This window comes from Phalangium opilio, unplaced genomic scaffold (genome assembly GCF_054372755.1).
Source record: "Phalangium opilio isolate 3A_F unplaced genomic scaffold, DU_Popi_V2 ptg000105l_1, whole genome shotgun sequence".
Taxonomy (NCBI): Eukaryota; Metazoa; Arthropoda; class Arachnida; order Opiliones; family Phalangiidae; genus Phalangium; species Phalangium opilio.
Window position 1 is genome coordinate 10,151,836 of NW_028324207.1, and position 19,522 is coordinate 10,171,357.

Below are 19,522 nucleotides of genomic sequence, written 5' to 3' on the forward strand. Positions count from 1 at the left end.
TGATATTTGCTTCAAGTTTTATCCGATTAAAGTAAAAGTAATTGAGTTACGCCCTCTTTAGGCAAATTTATCCATTTGATGCTTGTTTGACGATCAGAGTTGCGATTTCGATTTTCATTTGTGTTCGAAAGCGCGTCAAAAGTTCGAAAGAAAAGGCCAAAGCAAAAAGCTCGGAAAAAGTTGACTGAAAATGGTCCTTAATTTAAAGACAGGGATATAATCTCGGTTTAGTGGCGAAAAGTTGCAATAATGGCTTTTGTAATGATGGTTCAATATCAGGAAAGATAGCTAGCATACCGGTAATTAAAGTTTCGATTAGATCTTCTTACTGGGCGGAAAAATCAGAACGGAATACGATGGAAAGAAGTTCAACGGAAATATTTGACTGCAATTGCATGGCGGAATTGCCGTTCGGTTGGACAGATATTTTTTCGGTTCTGGTTTTCCACCAATGAAGGTTTTGGAAATGGTCTTTGATAAGGCATGCTTCGAGCTAAAATAAAACAAGTTGGGAATCCAAAAAATAACCTCTCCGAGTCGAGACGCAATTAAGAGGTTTTCTTAAATTATTGAATAAATATAATTGATATTAATTATTTTAATCGTCATTAATTTAGCTTAATTCTAGTTAAATCGTTCCTAAAATTATTTTAAAAATAGTTATTGTTAACATTTTAATTCTAGCGAACACCTTTTTCACAATTTTTGTAAATTTAATGTTAACAAGGCGATTAATTCACAGTAAATGATAAGAAAAGTCGCTTAATAAGAGCTGGAAAGATGTGAATTTAATACAGGCCTTGGCCATATTGTTACCTCTCCGAGTAAACTTTGGTGACAAGAGAGGTATTACGTATTACTGATGGGTCGAACGTTCCCGAAAAAATGGAAGGGATTAATAAAATGCGCAAGATTTGTCGGGTTTTATTCTTCGAGATTTTTCTCAGATTAGACATTTTTCTTCGATTTTTGGATTTTTTCTCGAATTTATGGGTTTTCTTGGATTTAGGATTTTCTCGAGATTTACAAAAGATTATGACATGTTTAAAAAATGCGGAAAAATTTACATTATTGCAATGAAGCGTAAAGACTGAGAAACTTTTACTTCGTGGAGTAATGTCACACTGAAAAGAATCGGTTGGAGCATTTGGCAGCTCAGGTGAATTTGGAAATCCCGTATGCTTTTCGCAAAATCGCGAAATCTTTGAAGAAATCACGAAATTACGAAATCAAAGATGAAATTCCGAAATCTTGGGCGAAATCGTGAAGTCAATGAAGAAATCACGAAATCTTCGGTGAAATCGCGAAATCAACGAAGAAATCACGAAATCTTCGGTGAAATCGCGAAATCAACGAAGAAATCACGAAATCATGGTCAAAATCGCGAAATCAACGAAGAAATGACGAAATCATGGTCAAAATCGTGAAATCAACGAAGAAATGACGAAATCATGGTCAAAATCGCAAAATCAACGAAGAAATCACGAAATCAACGAAGAAATCCCGAAATTTTTGGCTAAATCGCGAAATCAATGAAGAAATCGCAAAATCCCGTACGCTTTTTTGGGAATGTCGGACCCCTCGGAGAGTCTCTTGTTAAGGGTTCCGAAATAGCAAATATCTAAAAGGACTGGTAAACGGAATAGATTCCTCTCTATAGCGCGTTTGGTGTGTCAAAAAAGGTACTACCAAGGTCATTATATGTTTTTTTCAAAAGGTTTATGAAGAATCACATGGTCTTGGGCTGTCCCAGTTTCACAGTCCCCATCCATTTGCCCGATGCTTCGCTAAAGAGGACTCGGTTTCTACAGGGGAAGGTGGACGTGAACCGGTCCTGCGTTCATGGGTGGTCCTTTCCTTTAATCCAGCGAAAGCCATTTCTTGGAAAAGCGGTACAAAACTTTCTCAAGGCCAAGTTTATTTGGATGGAAGAAATAAAAACAAGATGGCCAAGGGCTGGGCCTTAATAATAGCCACATCGTTATCTATTTAATTAGCACATAAATAAAAAGAAAACACCAAAAGACACAAATTCAGATGTATCCGACCCCACAAATAAATGGGGTTTATTTAGAGATAAATTAAAAGAAGAAAACTCGCTATTACTATCAAGCCCTCATGGTACAGTGGTAGAGTGTCTTACTGCTGCGCGAACGACCCGGGTTCGAATCCCGGCTGCGACCAAGAAAAAATTTAATTAAAATAAAATCTCTAGTCGAGCTCAGTTCCACCTATGGGTGGGTTGATATACTATCGAGTTCCTTTTAAGCTAAAATCTGACGATAACGAAAGCGAAAACTCCGACCACAACTACTACTATTACTACTACGGCACGGTTCAAAATAAGAGCCTCATCGTATACTACGATGTGGCTAAAAAACATCTTTGGTGGCTAGAAAGTAGATTTTTGGGCGATAACAGACGAGCGCTGAGCAGGGGATAAAAATGCCTACCCGCCCACATTTTATAGGGGCAAAGCTGAACTATACGCTGGGTTGGGCGAATGGGGTGAGCGAAATATTCATGGGAGGCTATTCGCCAGGTGTGAACCAGGCTTAACGCAACCGAAATAGCTTTAGAATCCATTGTATGTTTTATGAAAGAAGAAAAGTGATGTGTTCTTGGTTAGCACTGACATTTTTCCGGGAAATTGGAGACCCCCGCGCCATCCCCTGAACTTGGTACCGTCCAACAGAGAGTGCAAGTCACCCTTACTTACGGCCACTCTTTTAGGAGACTATTCTAGAACATTGGAAAAAATTCACTTTCTCATTAGCTTCGGAAGCCTTCGGAAGTTTGGAGACGTCGGTTACTAAAAGTCCCTCGTGTTCACAAGTAGGTGGAATTCTCTATATATATATAAATTCGTATGTAAAAACTTAAAAGGTTATTTTATTTAAATTGAAATAAGAACGGTATTTAAAATATAGTAATTAAATACTCGGGTTTCTACACACGGAAATATTTAGCCACATCGTATGATGTACATCTACGATGTGGCTCTTAGTTTGACCTGCCCTGTTGTTGTAGTTCCCGTTGTGCCAGAATACCCGCCTTTGACAGTATAATATTTTTCGTTTTTCATTGAAGGGAGGGTGAATGGGAGTGAATTGTGGTGAGGTGATATTTTTCGATCGTGTATTTTAAAAGGATGGGGATTATAATATTAACTTTAAGCATTACATTTAATTGTACTTGCAAGGTTAAGCATTTTGAATTGTGTTTTACGTTTGCTCGAGTATTTAAAGCTAGAGAGAGGATTATTGTTTTACCATTCATTGAAGGGAAAGTGAAAGGGACGAGAGAACTGTGGTATGGTGATATTTTTCGTTCGTCTACTTAAATGGAAGGGAATTATGATAGTAAGGTTAAGCTTATTGAAAAATAGAGGTGCCTACAATCTAAAATTAAACATTCACAATAGTGCGTCTTAAGTGAGAGATATCACTCTCCAAAGTTTATTGATACGAACTAAAGAATTTATTACAAGAGATGAATAACTACTCCTTGGACTGGAGTTAAAGAAAATACTATCGATTAGACATTTGGTGCTGCCATCTAGCATTAGTAACTTTGTTGTAGTTGTAAACTAACTAACATTTAAATAATCTGTTAAATAATATTCAACACCCTCTCTCAAAGTTACACTTGTCTACCGCGATAAACGGAACATATTATGACAGTCCTAACGATGATGTGAGTTCTTTAGTTTTCAACCTTCCTAGAGGTTTGGTGAGCAAATTCGCTATCATTACGTCAGTAGGGCAATACGTAAACTCAAACATCTCCTTTAGATCCTTGATAAAATGATGGCGTGTGTCGATGTGTTTTGTGCGCTGCGTTACACCTTCATTTTTGACCATTTTCAAGCAACTTTGGTTATCTTCATATATCCTCGTTGCAATCACGTCTTGATGTAAATCTTTCAGAAGCTCATGAAGCCAAAGCGCTTCACGACATGATTCTGCCAGTGCCACATACTCGGCTTCTGTTGAGGAAAGCGTGACCAGCGTTTGCTTGCGACTAGCCCAGCTTATTGTACCTCCCATCCATTGAAACACTAGACCCGAGTTTGATTTTCGGTCTACTACATCTCCTGCCCAATCTGAATCGGCATACCCGGTTAAAACATTTTTCTTCGCTTTTTCTGTTCCCAATTTTAACTTCAAATTGATGCTTCCTTTCAGATATCGAAAAACGCGTTTTACAGCCGTCCAATCCTGTTGAGTTGGGTGAGAAATATTCCTACTCAAAATAGAGACTGTCGCTGAGATGTCTGGACGTGTGCACGTTGCAACATAGAGTAAACAACCAATTGCTTGATGGTAGATTTCTGTACTGAAGGGTTCACCACTTGTTTCTTGTGATTTTTGCTTCATGTATCCGGTTTCCATGGGCGTTTTTGCGGGCTTTGCGTCTTGCATTTTAAACCTTTGTAGGATTTTCGAAATATAGCTTGATTGATGAATACAGAATAAACCGTTCACGTCGCGTTCTACTTCTAGGCCCAAATAATATTTCAATTCGCCCAGATCTTTAATTAAGAACCTTTTCGCCAGTAACTGAGAAACACTGCTCAAGAATTCGTCTGTGCCAACCGCAACGAGGTCGTCTACATATACGAATAAGTAGCACCACACGTTTCCGACTAGCTTTGAGTAAAGACATTGATCCGCAGACCCTCTCTTAAACCCGTTTGACGTGAGGGTTTTGTTTAATTCTTCATTCCACGCGCGAGCCGCTTGTTTCAAACCGTAAATGCTCTTGTTTAAGTGGCATACCAAATTTTCGCTTTCTGCCGTAGCATAGCCTGGTGGTTGTTTCATATAGATATCCTCTTCTAAGTTGCCATATAGGAATGCTGTTGTAACATCGTAGTGATGTACCTTCAATTTCGCATGTCAAGCAACCGTCAAGAGAGTTCGCAACGTAGTTTGTTTACCGACTGGAGAAAATACCTCATCATAATCGGATCCATATTTTTGGGAAAAACTTTGCGCGACAAGTCGAGCCTTGTATCTGGTAATATCACCTTGCGCATCTTTCTTCGTTTTGAACAGCCACCTGCAACCAACAGCCTTTTTATTTGGTGGTAGTGTTGTGAGGGTCCATGTTTTCATATCTTCTAGTGACTTTAGCTCTGCACCTACAGCCTCTTTCCATTTTTCACATTTAGGGCCAGAAAGAGCTTCTTCAAGTGTGCATGGATCATCTTTCGTAGGAGTAGCTTGCTGTTTTGCCAGCATTACTTCTATCAACCTTTCTGGTTGCTTGCCTATGTTTGATCTTAAAGATCGCCTTGGCCCTTGATCCAATTCTTCAGCGTTTTCATCCGAAGGAAGACACTCTTCATTAAAACGCTCTTCTTGATTAGCCATAGTTGATACACTTGGCGGCAAATAGTCTTCTTCCTGTTCCTGATTTGAGCATTTCTTGTTAAAGGTACATTGTTCTTCCACGAACTTGACGTCTCGACTTATTGTGATACGATCAGTCGTTTCATCCAAAAGCCTGTAGGCTTTGGAGCCGTCCTCGTACCCCACGAACGTTAATCTGTTCGCTTTCACGTCCAGCTTCCGACGTTTCTCATCCGGAATGTGAGCATATGCAACACATCCAAATGTTCGAATATGACTTAAATTAGGCACTTCACCGTACCAATGCTCGTATGGCGTCTTCTCAACAGCTCTACTAGGTAATCGATTTTGTAGATAGCAGGCTGTTATGACGGCTTCACCCCAGTATCTGTTGGGAAGCTTGCTATCATTAAGCATGCATCGAGCCATTTCAGTCAGAGAGCGGTTCTTCCGCTCCGCCACGCCGTTTTGTTGTGGGGTATATGGGGCAGTCAATTCCCACTGAATGCCTTCTTTTCTTAGGAATGCCTTTAATTCTTTATTCACATATTCGCCTCCTCTGTCAGAACGAAACTTCTTAGGTTTGCAATTGTATTTCGTCTCACAGAGGCTCGTGAAATTTCGAATATGTTCCGTTACTTCGTCTTTTGTCTTTAGCAATGACACTACGGTATATCTGCTATGATCATCTATCAGTGTAAGGATATATCTTCTTCCGCTTGGAGTTGTCGTTTGCATAGGCCCACACAAATCCGTGTGTATTAAGTCTAGTGGTTTAGCTGACCTTGAGGTCGAAACAGGGAATGGCAAACGTGCCATTTTCCCTTCAATGCATACTTCACAATCCTTTGCTTCTTTGCAACTGGATATCTTCAGCCCATTTCCAAGTTCTTTACTTATAAGTGTTTTAACAGCTTCAGGATCACGATGTCCAAGCCTCCGATGCCATACGTGAATGCACGGCATTGGCACTTTAGTTTGAGCCAGTAACGCTTCATTTTGTTGATCCAATTTGTACAGATCTCCATCACATGTTGCAGTTGCAATGACGTGCCCATTGGATTCAAGAAATTTGCAATTTTCGTCATCAAATTTTACCTCTAATCCACTCTTTACCAAACGTCCGACTGATAGCAAACTACCCGCTAGCTGTGGTATGTAAAGAACGTCCTTCACTTCCACTATGGTTACAGTATCGTTTTCAGCTCGGCATTGCATTGTTCCACTCCCTATGCCAGAAGCCTGCAGAACTCCACTATCCGCTGTGTAAACTTTATCTCGACATGTGTCATCCAAGTTCGTGAAAAACGATTCGTTGTTTGTCATATGACAGGTAGCGCCGGAGTCAACATACCAAGAGGTGTCACCTCTCTTTCGAGTTTGTCGTGAGATTTTAAATGATGTATAATGGCAAGTTTCTTCTATACCTTTCTTTGCAATGCTGGCTTTGTGTTTCTCCGGATTCTGTGATCCCTGTTGTCTTCCTTTACCGTTCCAACAGTCCTTTTTTAAATGGCCTGACTTGCCACACCCCCAGCATGTTAATTTTACTTTTGAGCCTTTTCCTTGTGCTTCCCTCCGATAGGTTTTCAACGCAACTTCTTTATTGTTGCATTGAGATGTATCATTTCCTATTCTTCGCTTATATTCATCAATAAGCTTTCCGGTGACAAAGTCTAACGTCAAGTCCTTTTCGTCTCTTGATTCTAATGCAATAATTAAAGTTTCGTAACTTTCCGGCAGGCTACATAGTAGTAAAGCAACTACTAAATTTGCTTTCAAGTCTTTCGCCTAATCCTCTCAACCGATCAACAATATCTATAATGCCTTCGAGATGCGTTTCCATATTCCCCGACTCCGTCAACTGACTCCGACAAAGTCTTTTTAATAGGAATACCTTGCTGCAAAGGGTACCTTTTTCATGGTACTGTTTTAATGCTGTCCAAACCTCTTTGTTGTGTTTTTTTCTCTAATATGCATTAATTAATTATCTTCTACTAGCAAACCTATGCTAGCTCTTGCTTTATTATCTGCTTTAGACCAAGCAGTTGTCATCACAGCAGGAGGATCGTCATTAACTACGTGCCATAGATCTTCTTTCATCAAGAACATTTCCATCTTGAACTTCCAAGTCTGGTAATTACCTCCATTTAACTTCGCAAACTGCACTTTCATTGTGTCCGCCATTTTGATTGTTTATCTGTTGCTCTCACAAATTGCCAAGGCTTATTGCTTACCGAGCCGCACCTTCACGCCGAAAACAAACTCGTAATAACTACCAATTACTGAACTAAATGTTTTCTGACTTTAAAGACGTCCTGAGCCCATAACCTATTGAAAAATAGAGGTGCCTACAATCTAAAATTAAACATTCACAATAGTGCGTCTTAAGTGAGAGATATCACTCTCCAAAGTTATGTTTATTGATACGAACTAAAGAATTTATTACAAGAGATGAATAACTACTCCTTGGACTGGAGTTAAAGAAAATACTATCGATTAGACCTTTGGTGCTGCCATCTAGCATTAGTAACTTTGTTGTAGTTGTAAACTAACTAACATTTAAATAATCTGTTAAATAATATTCAACAAAGCTATATACTCTCCCTTTAAAATTCCTCTCACCCGTCGACAATACGATTGCGCGCTTTTAATACCGCTCCCCTATTTCAACATTCAAAGAAATCGAGGGGAATTTTAAAAGCAAAAATAAGTATTTACTGACGTTATTTTTAGAACGGGATATTCCAATTATTGGGTGTTTTACCGAATTCTTTCTCTTTCAAACACTTCTGGCCATAAGTTCATGTTAGAATTTTGTAAGATGCGATAAGTATGCGTCGGCATAAGTCTATGTTGTAAACTAAAACTTTCTGTACGTGTATCAATTGAGCTTTAAGTACGGAATCATTTTAGAACTGTTAAAGATAACTCGATCATCGAGGGGATAATTACTGTTCTTCTATTTAGGGTTATTTGTGTATAATAATTTTAGCATCGTTAAAGCTAACGCCTCGTTTTTAGAATGGTCTTACGGGTAATAATTTTAACAATGTTAAGGGTAGCGCATCGAGGGGCTACTCATTCAAAATTTCTTTTTGTGTCGCACTAGTACAATTATAACATAGATAAATTTATTGAAGTAAGGATTACGGGTAATCATTTTAGCACCGTTAAAAGTAGCGCATCGAGGGGCTATTCACATAAATTTTATGTGCGCCTGTAAAGCACGGTACGATGTGGTTACTATTATGAGCCAGCCCTTGGGCCATCTTGTTTTTTTTCCTTTGGTTTTTTGTTTTGGTCTATAGTTTTTTAAAGCAACGGTTTTTTCGTCAACGGTTTAAAATTATCGTGTAAACCTTCAGTTTTATAACTTTTTCAAACAAGTCACGAAAACTCTTTCGTAAATTCTACGTGTAAAGGTTTTAATTTTTTTCTTTTTTTTTAATCTGTGGCCGGGTTAAGCCTAGGTCGTAAAAATCCATATAGCCCTCGTGCATTGTATGGTTATATTGGTCATATAACCACACCTAGCTAAAAGTTCCCTATGTTAATAAATAGATTGTGATCATGCCCAAACAAAACTTTAATGAATTTTGGAAAATAACTATTGAACATAAAACTTTAAAACTTAGAACGATAATTTAAAACCATCAGTAAAGATTTGAACCAGCTGACGAAACAGAAAAAAAAAACCACCTTTCATCTCATAAATCCCATAATTATGACTATACTATCGAAAATCTTTTGAATCTTTGCCATAGATGGGCACTATCATATCATTTGATAGTTTTACCACTTGATACGATAGAAAACTAAATCTGCCCCAATCAAAGTATCAATTTTGATAGTTATTTTCGAGAAAAATTTGAATTATAATGATCGATTGAGTTTGATAGCTTAAAAAGTGCACTCAAAGTTGATATGATTCATTGATTCGTTGAAATCTTCTAGAGAAAAATATCGATTCTCAACGTGATCTGGCTACTAACCCCATCTTTTAGAAATCATAAAAAATGATAGGCATTATTCCTTGAGAAATATATTGATTTTTTGAGTGATTTTATTTGGCGACATCTGTTTTCTGATTTCATTTTAAAAGAATTATGAGCTAATCTTTGATAGGCAATTTTGATAGTTATGAAAATTTCTGGAAAGATAAGTCGTTTTTTGAATGATATCGAAGTTTTTAATATATTTGAACGTTAGCAAGTGTAGGTTTATTCTATAAGAAGATTCTGTATTTGGTGGTCGTTATAACCCTCTCAAACAAATAAATAAAAATAAAATAAACGATGGTTCAACAGTTCAAACTGTGAAGACGGAGCTTCTTGTATATAGAAGCTCCGTGCTGTCACTGATGTGAACGACTACTCGAGGAGGAAGAACGATTCCACGAAATCATCCAAACGTAGAAGTAGATAAATTAAAGTGTAGATTTTCTGATTTTTATTACCCACAGTTATTAATTGCAATTTTTGCCTTTAATTATTATTAGTTAACCGTTTATAGTAGATGGTTTAGATTAAATCGAGGGCGAATAATTTGAAAAAGTTTGGATAGTAGCTTTTGAACTATAAACAGTCAACAAGTCAAACTTGAGAAATGAGATTATGGAAATTATATGAATATATGAAAATATTCGAAATTCTACAAAATCAGGAAATATCAGGAATCCATTAAACAGTGTAAAATTAGGTAGAGACCAAATCAGTTTGATCGAAAACAATCAAATTTAAAGTCCGGAGATTAAATGATCGATTAATTTAGTCGTTTCTAAAGATTTCAATTTGATTTGATAGGCAAAAAATCTATCTAACAATGAGAGCCAATCTAACATATTGAAGGAAGATTTGATAGTTTCACCATCTATGATTTGTTGAGAGGGAAAAATCTATCTAACAAATAATGCCGGTCTAAAATATAGCTAGAAGAATTGATAGTTTCGCCAAATATGATAGTTTGAGAGGAAAAATATCTATCTAACCAGCAGTGTCAGTCTAAAATATAGTCAGAAGAGTTGATAGTTTCGCTATCTATGATAGTTTGAGAGGAAAAATATCTATCTAACCAGCAATGTCAGTCTAAAATATAGTCAGAAGAGTTGATAGTTCCGCCATCTATGATGGTTTGAGAGGAAAAAAATCTATCTAAGAAGGAGTTCCACTCTAAAATATAGCCAGAAGAATTGATAGTTTCGCCATCTATGATAGTTTGATAGGAAAAAAATCTATCTAAGGAGGAGTGCCCAACTCTGATCTTTGCACAGTAATAAGAAACTTCATTGCACACATCTCGTTAGGCCCAACATTTCAAGAGATTGAACCATTATTTTCTAAGTAGGGATGTAATCTCACTCTAGCTAAAAAACTGGACGGGCTTCCATAATCCAAGATACGCGATTAAACATACAATTCTTTTAAACGGGCTTCTATATCACGAGCAGCCTGCGAACGCGAGTAGCGTGATCTAGGAGGCTATGGCTCTACACGCAAATTTGAATCATGCTGAGAAATAAGTAATTTTTAAACTGGCCCAAAAACTTTAATTAAATGAACTGGACATAGGACACTTAAAATGGTGAAACCTTGTAAGGTTTTTAATTAATCAAGTGGTCATAGGGCCAGTAAAAACCCCAAACATTCAATTTTTAAACTGGTCCAACTAGTTTTTGATGTGCACATTTGTCCAGGGCCACGGCTGATTTGCAGTCTGGGAAATAAGGATATTTTTTAAACAAGTTCTTGGGACCAGTGACCGAGTCCCTGGTGTGCGAAATAATAAACTGGTCCCAACCTTTGTTATCCTATAGATTTGCAATTAATGAACTGGTCCCGAGGACCAGTAACCCCCACTTTTTGAATTTAAAAACTAGTCCAAGCAATTAATAGATTGGTTTTGGTCCAGAGGAAGTGTGCCATTTCCCAGACCAGACTGGTCCCCCCTTCTCCTATAGATTTGCAATTAATAAACTGGTCCCGAGGACCAGTAACCCCCACTTTTTGAATTTGAAAACTAGTCCAAGCAAGCAATTAATAAACTGGTTTTGGTCCAGAGGAAGTGTGCCATTTCCCAGACCAGACTGGTCCCCCCTTCTCCTATAGATTTGCAATTAATAAACTGGTCCCGAGGACCAGTAACCCCCTTCTTGAATTTAAAAACTAGTCCAAACAAGCAATTAATAAACTGGTTTTGGTCCAGAGGAAGTGCACTGCTATTTCCCAGACCAGACTGGTCCCCCTTCTTTTATAGATTTGCAATTAATAAACTGGTCCAGAGGACCAGTAACCCCCACTTCTTGAATTTAAAAACTAGTCTAAACAAGCAATTAATAAACTGGTTTTGGTCCAGAGGAAGTGCACTGTTATTTCCCAGACCAGACTGGTCCCCCTTCTTTTGTAGATTTGCAATTAATGAACTGGTCCACAGGACCAGTAACCCCCCTTCTTGAATTTAAAAACTAGTCCAAGCAAGCAATTAATAAAATGTTTTGGTCCAGAGGAAGTGTGCCATTTCCCAGCCCAGACTGGTCCCTCCTTCTCCAATAGATTTACAATTAATAAACTGGTCCCGAGGACCAGTAGCCCCCTTCTTGAATTATAAACTAGTCCAAACAAGCAATTAATAAACTGGTTTTGGACCAGAGGAAGTGCACTGCTATTTCCCAGACTGCCAGTGATTTGAATTCCAAAACAAAAACTTAAAACCTTCAAGGGCGATAAAATCATCTGTTATAACCGGCTACGCCCCCTTGCCATTTGATTTATTCCTAGAAAATATCTTACTATATTCAAAGGTTGCAATAATAAAGACTCGAATAAATAAACGATAAAGCACTTTTAGAACGACCTTATCTATGAAAATTAGATAAAGCTATTTAGATAAGCCGAGAATCTCACCTTTCTGTCTCTCCAAACATAACAGTTCGCTTCTTTGGTGGTTCCTACGTGTACGTTCAAGTTGTTTTCAGTATTGCAAACGTTGCGAAACCGCAAAATGTCAACAATCGTAAACCCAGTAAGTTTAATTTTATTTCTTTAATTATTGTACTAGGCCTATTTCGTTAATTATTTCAATTTTAATTTCGTTTCACGTTAGGCTGTTCCTTATAAAGGGGATATACCAGGTGGTCTACAGGTTGGTACGGCCATAACTTTAAATGGGACTGTTCAGCCTTATTGTCGTAGGTAAGTACAAAAGTGAACACATTAGCATTAACATGATAGAGGGCATGGATAAAGAATGCGCGTGAGGAAATTCGTTTTCACGTTATAGGATAGGCAACTCCCTATCTCGAACGACAGTGTATTCTGTACATACTCTGTTACAACATCGGTTGTCAGCACGCGCAAAGCTATAGGTCTCTATGTAACATTGCTTTGTGCGTGCTGACAAGAGATGTATTAGATCCTGAAAATAAGTATTTCTTTCGTCTGTTGTCAGTACGCACAAAGCTGTGACGTCAATAACGACTTTTTTCAAAAAAAAAAAAATATTCAATGGCTTGCGGACTACTACCCTACCCTTTCATGGTTCCACCATGGATAAAGAATGCGCGTGAGGAAATTCGTTTTCACGTTATAGGATAGGCAACTCCCTATCTCTGACGACAGCTTATTCTGTATATACTCTGTTACCACTTCGGTTGTCAGCACGCGCAAAGCTAGGTCTCTATGTAACATTGCTTTGTACATGCTGACAATTAAGAGACGAACGAAAAACGTCAGGATTTTAAGGATTTAAAATATCCGCGAGTTCTTCAGCTCGAGTGCATGCACGGACCTCTAGGCCTTAGTTTCAAATACGTGTAGGCATAGTAGGCTGTAGGAAATTTCACACTATTTGAAACTAGCCCAATTTGTTCTCCATCCAAAGATTCGTGAACCGCATTTGGTTATCAAGAACTTGAGCTATAAAAATCTTAAATTAACATAGACCAACCTTTGTGATAGCCCAATTTGTCCTCTAATAAAAGATACTGCAAACGTTGCAATATTTTACACAGAGGTGGGGAATTATGAATTGAAAAAATCTAGTGCAATAGAGTGCTGTCAGAAGCGCCGGTGTGACGTCACCCATGCTGTTTTCCCATTAAGAAAAAATGGTAACTGTCATGGCCACCCATTGCTAAAGGCAGACTCGTGACGTTTAACCTTGGATCTGACGGCACTCTATATCATAATCCTAAAGAAAACACATACAACCCGCGAGGCTGTGATAGCCCAATTTGTCCTAAATCCAAAAACGTACACTACAAAAGTATTGGATTAGGCTATTCTGGTAGATTAATCCAATTAAATAAAACGAAACTGTTCAAAAATGGACTAACAAGGATGAAGTATGATTATGGACGCTTAATTCTTTTTTTAGGATAGTCCGAAGGGTTCGGCCTATCCGCGTTGCTTCTGTTAACACTTCTTCAGAAGAACGTCCTTTTAGGTGAGGCCCACTTAGTCCGTAATGTAGTAGCCTAATCCAAAGTTGTTAAGATATCATTTGTCATTCCCATCTTAATTAATTTGAAAAGTCAGAATTCTTACAAAATATTGAGGGAAAAAGCCTCGAGGCTCTGATAGCCCAATTTGTCCTCCATCAAACGGATATCAAAAGGAGAGGCCCACTTAGTTCGTAATGTAGTCTAGTCCAAAGTTGTTAAGATATCATTTGTCATTCCCATCTTAATTTGAATTAAGTCATAATTCTTAAAAAACATTTAGTGAAAAAGCCTCGATGCTCTGATAGCCCAATTTGTCCTCCATCAACGGATATCAAGAGTAGAGGCCCATTTCGTTCGTAATGTAGCCTAGTCCAAAGTTGTTAAGATATCATTTGTCATTCCAATCTTAATATGAAAAGTCATAATTCTTACAAAACATTTAGGGAAAAAGCCTCGAGGCTCTGATAGCCCAATTTGTCCTCCATCAACAGATATCAAGAGGAGAGGCCCACTTAGTTCGTAATGTAGTAGCCTAGTCCAAAGTTGTTAAGATATCATTTGTCATTCCCATCTTAATTTGAATTAAGTCATAATTCTTAAAAAAACATTTAGTGAAAAGGCCTCGATGCTCTGATAGCCCAATTTGTCCTCCATCAACAGATATCAAGAGGAGAGGCCCACTTAGTCCGTAATGTAGTAGGCTAATCCAAAGTTGTTGAGATATCATTTGTCATTCCCATCTTAATTTGAAAAGTCAGAATTCTTACAAAACATTTAGGGAAAAAGCCTCGAGGCTCTGATAGCCCAATTTGTCCTCCATCAACGGATATCAAGAGGAGAGACCCACTTAGTTCGCAATGTAGTAGGCTAATCCAAAGTTGTTAAGATATCATTTGTCATTCCCATCTTAATTTGAAAAGTCAGAATTCTTACAAAACATTTAGGGAAAATTAAAGCCTCGAGGCTCTGATAGCCCAATTTGTCCTCCATCAACGGATATTACATAATGCGTGCTGTTTTACGTCAAGCAGAGAAGAAACATGATATACTAACTTCAAAACATAATATATAGGAAACACTTTGTGACTGATAGCCCTATTTGTCCTCTACACAAATATGACGCGAAAGTTGGACTATTTTACACTAATGGGGGAAAACATGATAGACCGCTTTATAATGTCGTAAGTCTAACAACACGCGTAGCATTGGTTGTCCCTGTAAATTTTCTAACCCTCTGCATAAAATCACATACAAAAACTTATTTTATATTTTTGGAGGACTGACTAGTTGGGCTATTGCATGCACATCCGAGGTTTTTTCCTCTCATTCAAGGTTACGGGTGTGATAGCCCTGTCTCATGATTGGTTGTGTTGTGAGCCGCCCCGCTCCAGCCTTTTCCCAGTCCCCACCCACTCTCGTGAGTCCGAGACCCCCCACTGTGATTGGCTCAAATGTATCACCTGCCAGATAAGACAGCGCTGAATAGCACAAAAATAAGAAAATTCCTTAACACTATTTTCCCAGAAAGAAGGAAAGACTTCTGTTTTGCTTAACCCCAGAGGCGGGGGTTGTGACGTCAATAACGTCAATGACTTTGTCTTATAAACAAATAAAAAAATTCAAAGGTCTACCGAATGCTTTACAGACCCTTTAATAACTTAAAAATGAAACTAAAACGAATGCATTCAATGCTATAGAAAAATAACGACTATTGTTTAAACTTTTTAAGCCTAACCTAATCAGTTATTGTTGCGTTGTTTAAATATTGCAGGTTCACGATTGACTTAAAGTGTTGCAAAGATTGTCAACACACTGATATCCCTTTCCATATCAACGTTCGATTTGAAGGGACTAGAGCCATTGTTCGCAACACTTTCATCGATAGCAAGTGGTTAGAGGAAGAACGGGACTTAGCCCTTGGCTTCCCTTTAACCAGTGGACAGATATTTGGGCTCATCATACTCAATGGCTCCAACGATTTCAAAGTAATGGCATTATCCCGCCTTACACTGTATTAAAGTCTATAACGACACAACATGGGGTGCTACTACTTGGTCTGGGTTGGGAGTGGGCCCGCAAAATTGACCTTTCGTAGGGTGATGCCAGCCTAGGCCTAACAAAACAATGGAGTTTCTTATACATCGTAGTAATGGCAGCCTGATATCATTGACTGTATAAACCTCTATGGGGAATTAACATGGGGTGCCATTGGTCTATTTATTGTAGCATTCAAATTCTATAGAGTAATGGCAGCTAACCAAGTTCAACTATAAGAGAAATAACATGAGATGACATTAGTCTATTTATGCTCTCGAGTAATGGGAACCCCTACACTTAACCCTATTAAGATCTAAGGGGAAATAACATGGGATGACTTTAGTCTATTTATACTCTCGAGCAATGGCAGCCCCTACATTTAACCGTATTAAGCTCTATGTGGAAATACCATGGGGTGCCATTAGTCTATTTATTCTAGTATTCAAATTCTATAGAGTAATGGCAGTTAACCAAGTTCAACTATAGGAGAAATAACATGGGGTGCCATTAGTCTATGTATTATAGCATTCAAATCGTATAGAGTAATGGCAGCTAACCAGCTTCAAATATAGGGGAAATAGCATGGGGTGCCATTAGTCTATGTATTATAGCATTCAAATCGTATAGAGTAATGGCAGCTAACCAGCTTCAAATATAGGGGAAATAACATGGGGTGCCATTAGTCTATTTATTATAGCATTCAAATCGTATAGAGTAATGGCAGCTAACCAACTTCAACTATAGGAGAAATAGCATGGGGTGCCATTAGTCTATTTATTATAGCATTCAAATCGTATAGAGTAATGGCAGCTAACCAACTTCAACTATAGGAGAAATAGCATGGGGTGCCATTAGTCTATTTATACTCGAGTAATGGCAACCCCTACACTTGACTGTATTAAGCTCTATGGGGAAATAACATGGGGTGCCATTAGTCTATTTATACTCTCGAGTAATGGCACCCCCTACACTTAACCGTATTAAGCTCTATGGGAGATTAACATGGGGTGCCATTAGTCTATTTATTCTAGCATTCAAATTCTATAGAGTAATGGCAGCTAACCAACTTCAACTATAGGGGGAATAGCATGGGGTGCCATTAGTCTATTTATACTCTCGAGTAATGGCAGTCCCTACACTTAACCGTATTAAGCTCTATGGGAAAATAACATGGTGTGCCATTGCATCTTATTTTTTAACAGATCGCCATAAATGGACATCACATGGCGGAATTCAAACACCGACTACCATACCAATGCATCAAAGCGATCGAAATTAACGGAGATTTGAAAATAAGTCAACTCAGTTTCCATGTAAATAATTGCCATTTTCTCAAATTAATTAATATTTATTATAATTAAGAAACTAATTAAACAGGTAATGAGCGTTCCAAGTTACCCATCGAGTGGTATAAATAAATCGTCTTCCGTCGTCATACCGCCAGTTTACCACCCGGTACCGTGACCCCTAACATTCAGTTTAAAATTTGACTAAGGCTTAAAATAAGAAAAATTAATAGAGATAACAAAAAGTTAAGCACTAAAAGCTTAATCTTCCAAGGCTTACCATGGTATAATTAACCGGATTAATACGATCGAATACCGAACCGGATTAATACGATCGAATACCGAACCGGATTAATACGATCGAATACCGAACCGGATTAATACGATCGAATACCGAACCGGATTAATACGATCGAATACCGAACCGGATTAATACGATCGAATACCGAACCGGATTAATACGATCGAATACCGAACCGGATTAATACGATCGAATACCGAACCGGATTAATACGATCGAATACCGAACCGGATTAATACGATCGAATACCGAACCGGATTAATACGATCGAATACCGAACCGGATTAATACGATCGAATACCGAACCGGATTAATACGATCGAATACCGAACCGGATTAATACGATCGAATACCGAACCGGATTAATACGATCGAATACCGAACCGGATTAATACGATCGAATACCGAACCGGATTAATACGATCGAATACCGAACCGGATTAATACGATCGAATACCGAACCGGATTAATACGATCGAATACCGAACCGGATTAATTCGATCGAATACCGAACCGGATTAATTCGATCGAATACCGAACCGGATTAATTCGATCGAATACCGAACCGGATTAATACGATCGAATACCGAACCGGATTAATACGATCGAATACCGAACCGGATTAATACGATCGAATACCGAACCGGATTAATACGATCGAATACCGAACCGGATTAATACGATCGAATACCGAACCGGATTAATACGATCGAATACCGAACCGGATTAATACGATCGAATACCGACCCGGATTAATACGATCGAATACCGAACCGGATTAATACGATCGAATACCGAACCGGATTAATACGATCGAATACCGAACCGGATTAATTCGATCGAATACCGAACCGGATTAATTCGATCGAATACCGAACCGGATTAATACGATCGAATGCCGAACCGGATTAATTCGATCGAATACCGAACCGGATTAATACGATCGAATGCCGAGCCGGATTAATTCAATCGAATACCGAACCGGACGGATAATTCGATCGAATACCGAACCGGACGGGTAATTCGATCGAATACCGAACCGGACGGGTAATTCGATCTAATACCGAACCGGACGGGTAATTCGATCTAATACCGAACCGGACGGGTAATTCGATCTAATACCAAACCGGACGGGTAATTCGATCGAATACCGAACCGGACGGGTAATTCGATTGAATACCGCGAATCCTTAGTGCTTAACTTCCTGTTGTTTCTGATAATTTCTAATAAGTTCCGAAACCAAATTAATTCATTCCTCAGGCATTACCTTTTACTCAATTGTTTCATGGTGGACTTAAACTTTCAACAATTCGTATTTTTGGAAGACCAAACCCTTCAGCTAAAGTGTAAGTATTTAAGAGTAATTGCAATCCACCTTATTCCCGAATCCTGATGCGTGTGCGAATTTAATGACGTAATCGTCGATATTCTCAGAATTTAATGACGTAATCGTCGAAATTCTCAGAATTTAATGACGTAATCGTCGAAATTCTCAGAATTTAATGACGTAATCGTCGATATTCTCAGAATTTAATGACGTAATCGTCGAAATTCTAAGAATTTAATGACGTAATCGTCGAAATTCTCAGAGTTTAAAGACGTCATCGTCAAAATTCTAATAAATTCCCGATTTGTACAAATTGAACAGCTTCATTATCAACTTCCGAACTGACGCTTACGCGGCGGCGGCATCGAACCCACCAACGGACATCGCCCTGCACATTTCAGTCAGGTTTAACGAGGGAGAAGTGGTCCTAAACAACCTAACTAACAACAAATGGCAACACGAACAACGTTTCCCCAACACCTTCTACCGAGGCACCAACTTTGAACTGACCTTAAACATCGATCACCATTCCTTCCAAATACTGGTCAATGGTCATTTCTGCGCTACGTACCCGCACAGAGTGTTCCCCGTCACGCGTATAACCTCGATGCAAATTCTTGAACACGTCACCATTTCAAATATTCAATTTAAATAACGTCATGTTTAAAACGGGACCATATTGTTATCAACAATGTCAACTTTGACAGTACATTTTGTGAAATAAAACACGTCATTCTTTGACTTAATTTTTCGGTAAAAGCTTGGCCTTTCTAA

At 38.4% G+C, this 19,522-nt stretch overlaps 1 protein-coding gene across 1 annotated transcript; it reads left to right on the top strand.

The window, feature by feature from the left end:
* Positions 1 to 2,792: 2,792 nt before the first annotated feature.
* On the top strand, positions 2,793 to 19,507 carry LOC149629910 (galectin-4-like). Its single transcript, XM_089851607.1, has 8 exons — positions 2,793 to 2,835; positions 12,285 to 12,377; positions 12,459 to 12,547; positions 15,569 to 15,782; positions 17,037 to 17,147; positions 17,212 to 17,289; positions 18,682 to 18,767; positions 19,070 to 19,507. Exons 2-8 carry the CDS (start codon positions 12,357 to 12,359, stop codon positions 19,401 to 19,403), a joined length of 933 nt encoding a protein of 310 aa, XP_089707733.1. The 5' UTR covers positions 2,793 to 2,835; positions 12,285 to 12,356; the 3' UTR covers positions 19,404 to 19,507.
* The last annotated feature ends 15 nt before the right edge of the window (positions 19,508 to 19,522 follow it).

Excerpts from the sequence above, each read along its gene's own strand:
- LOC149629910 (XM_089851607.1), top strand. The coding sequence starts at position 12,357 with ATGTCAACAATCGTAAACCCA. Across the intron at positions 12,378-12,458 it reads TGTCAACAATCGTAAACCCA|GCTGTTCCTTATAAAGGGGA; the intron begins GTAAGTTTAATT and ends GTTTCACGTTAG. Across the intron at positions 12,548-15,568 it reads GTTCAGCCTTATTGTCGTAG|GTTCACGATTGACTTAAAGT; the intron begins GTAAGTACAAAA and ends TAAATATTGCAG.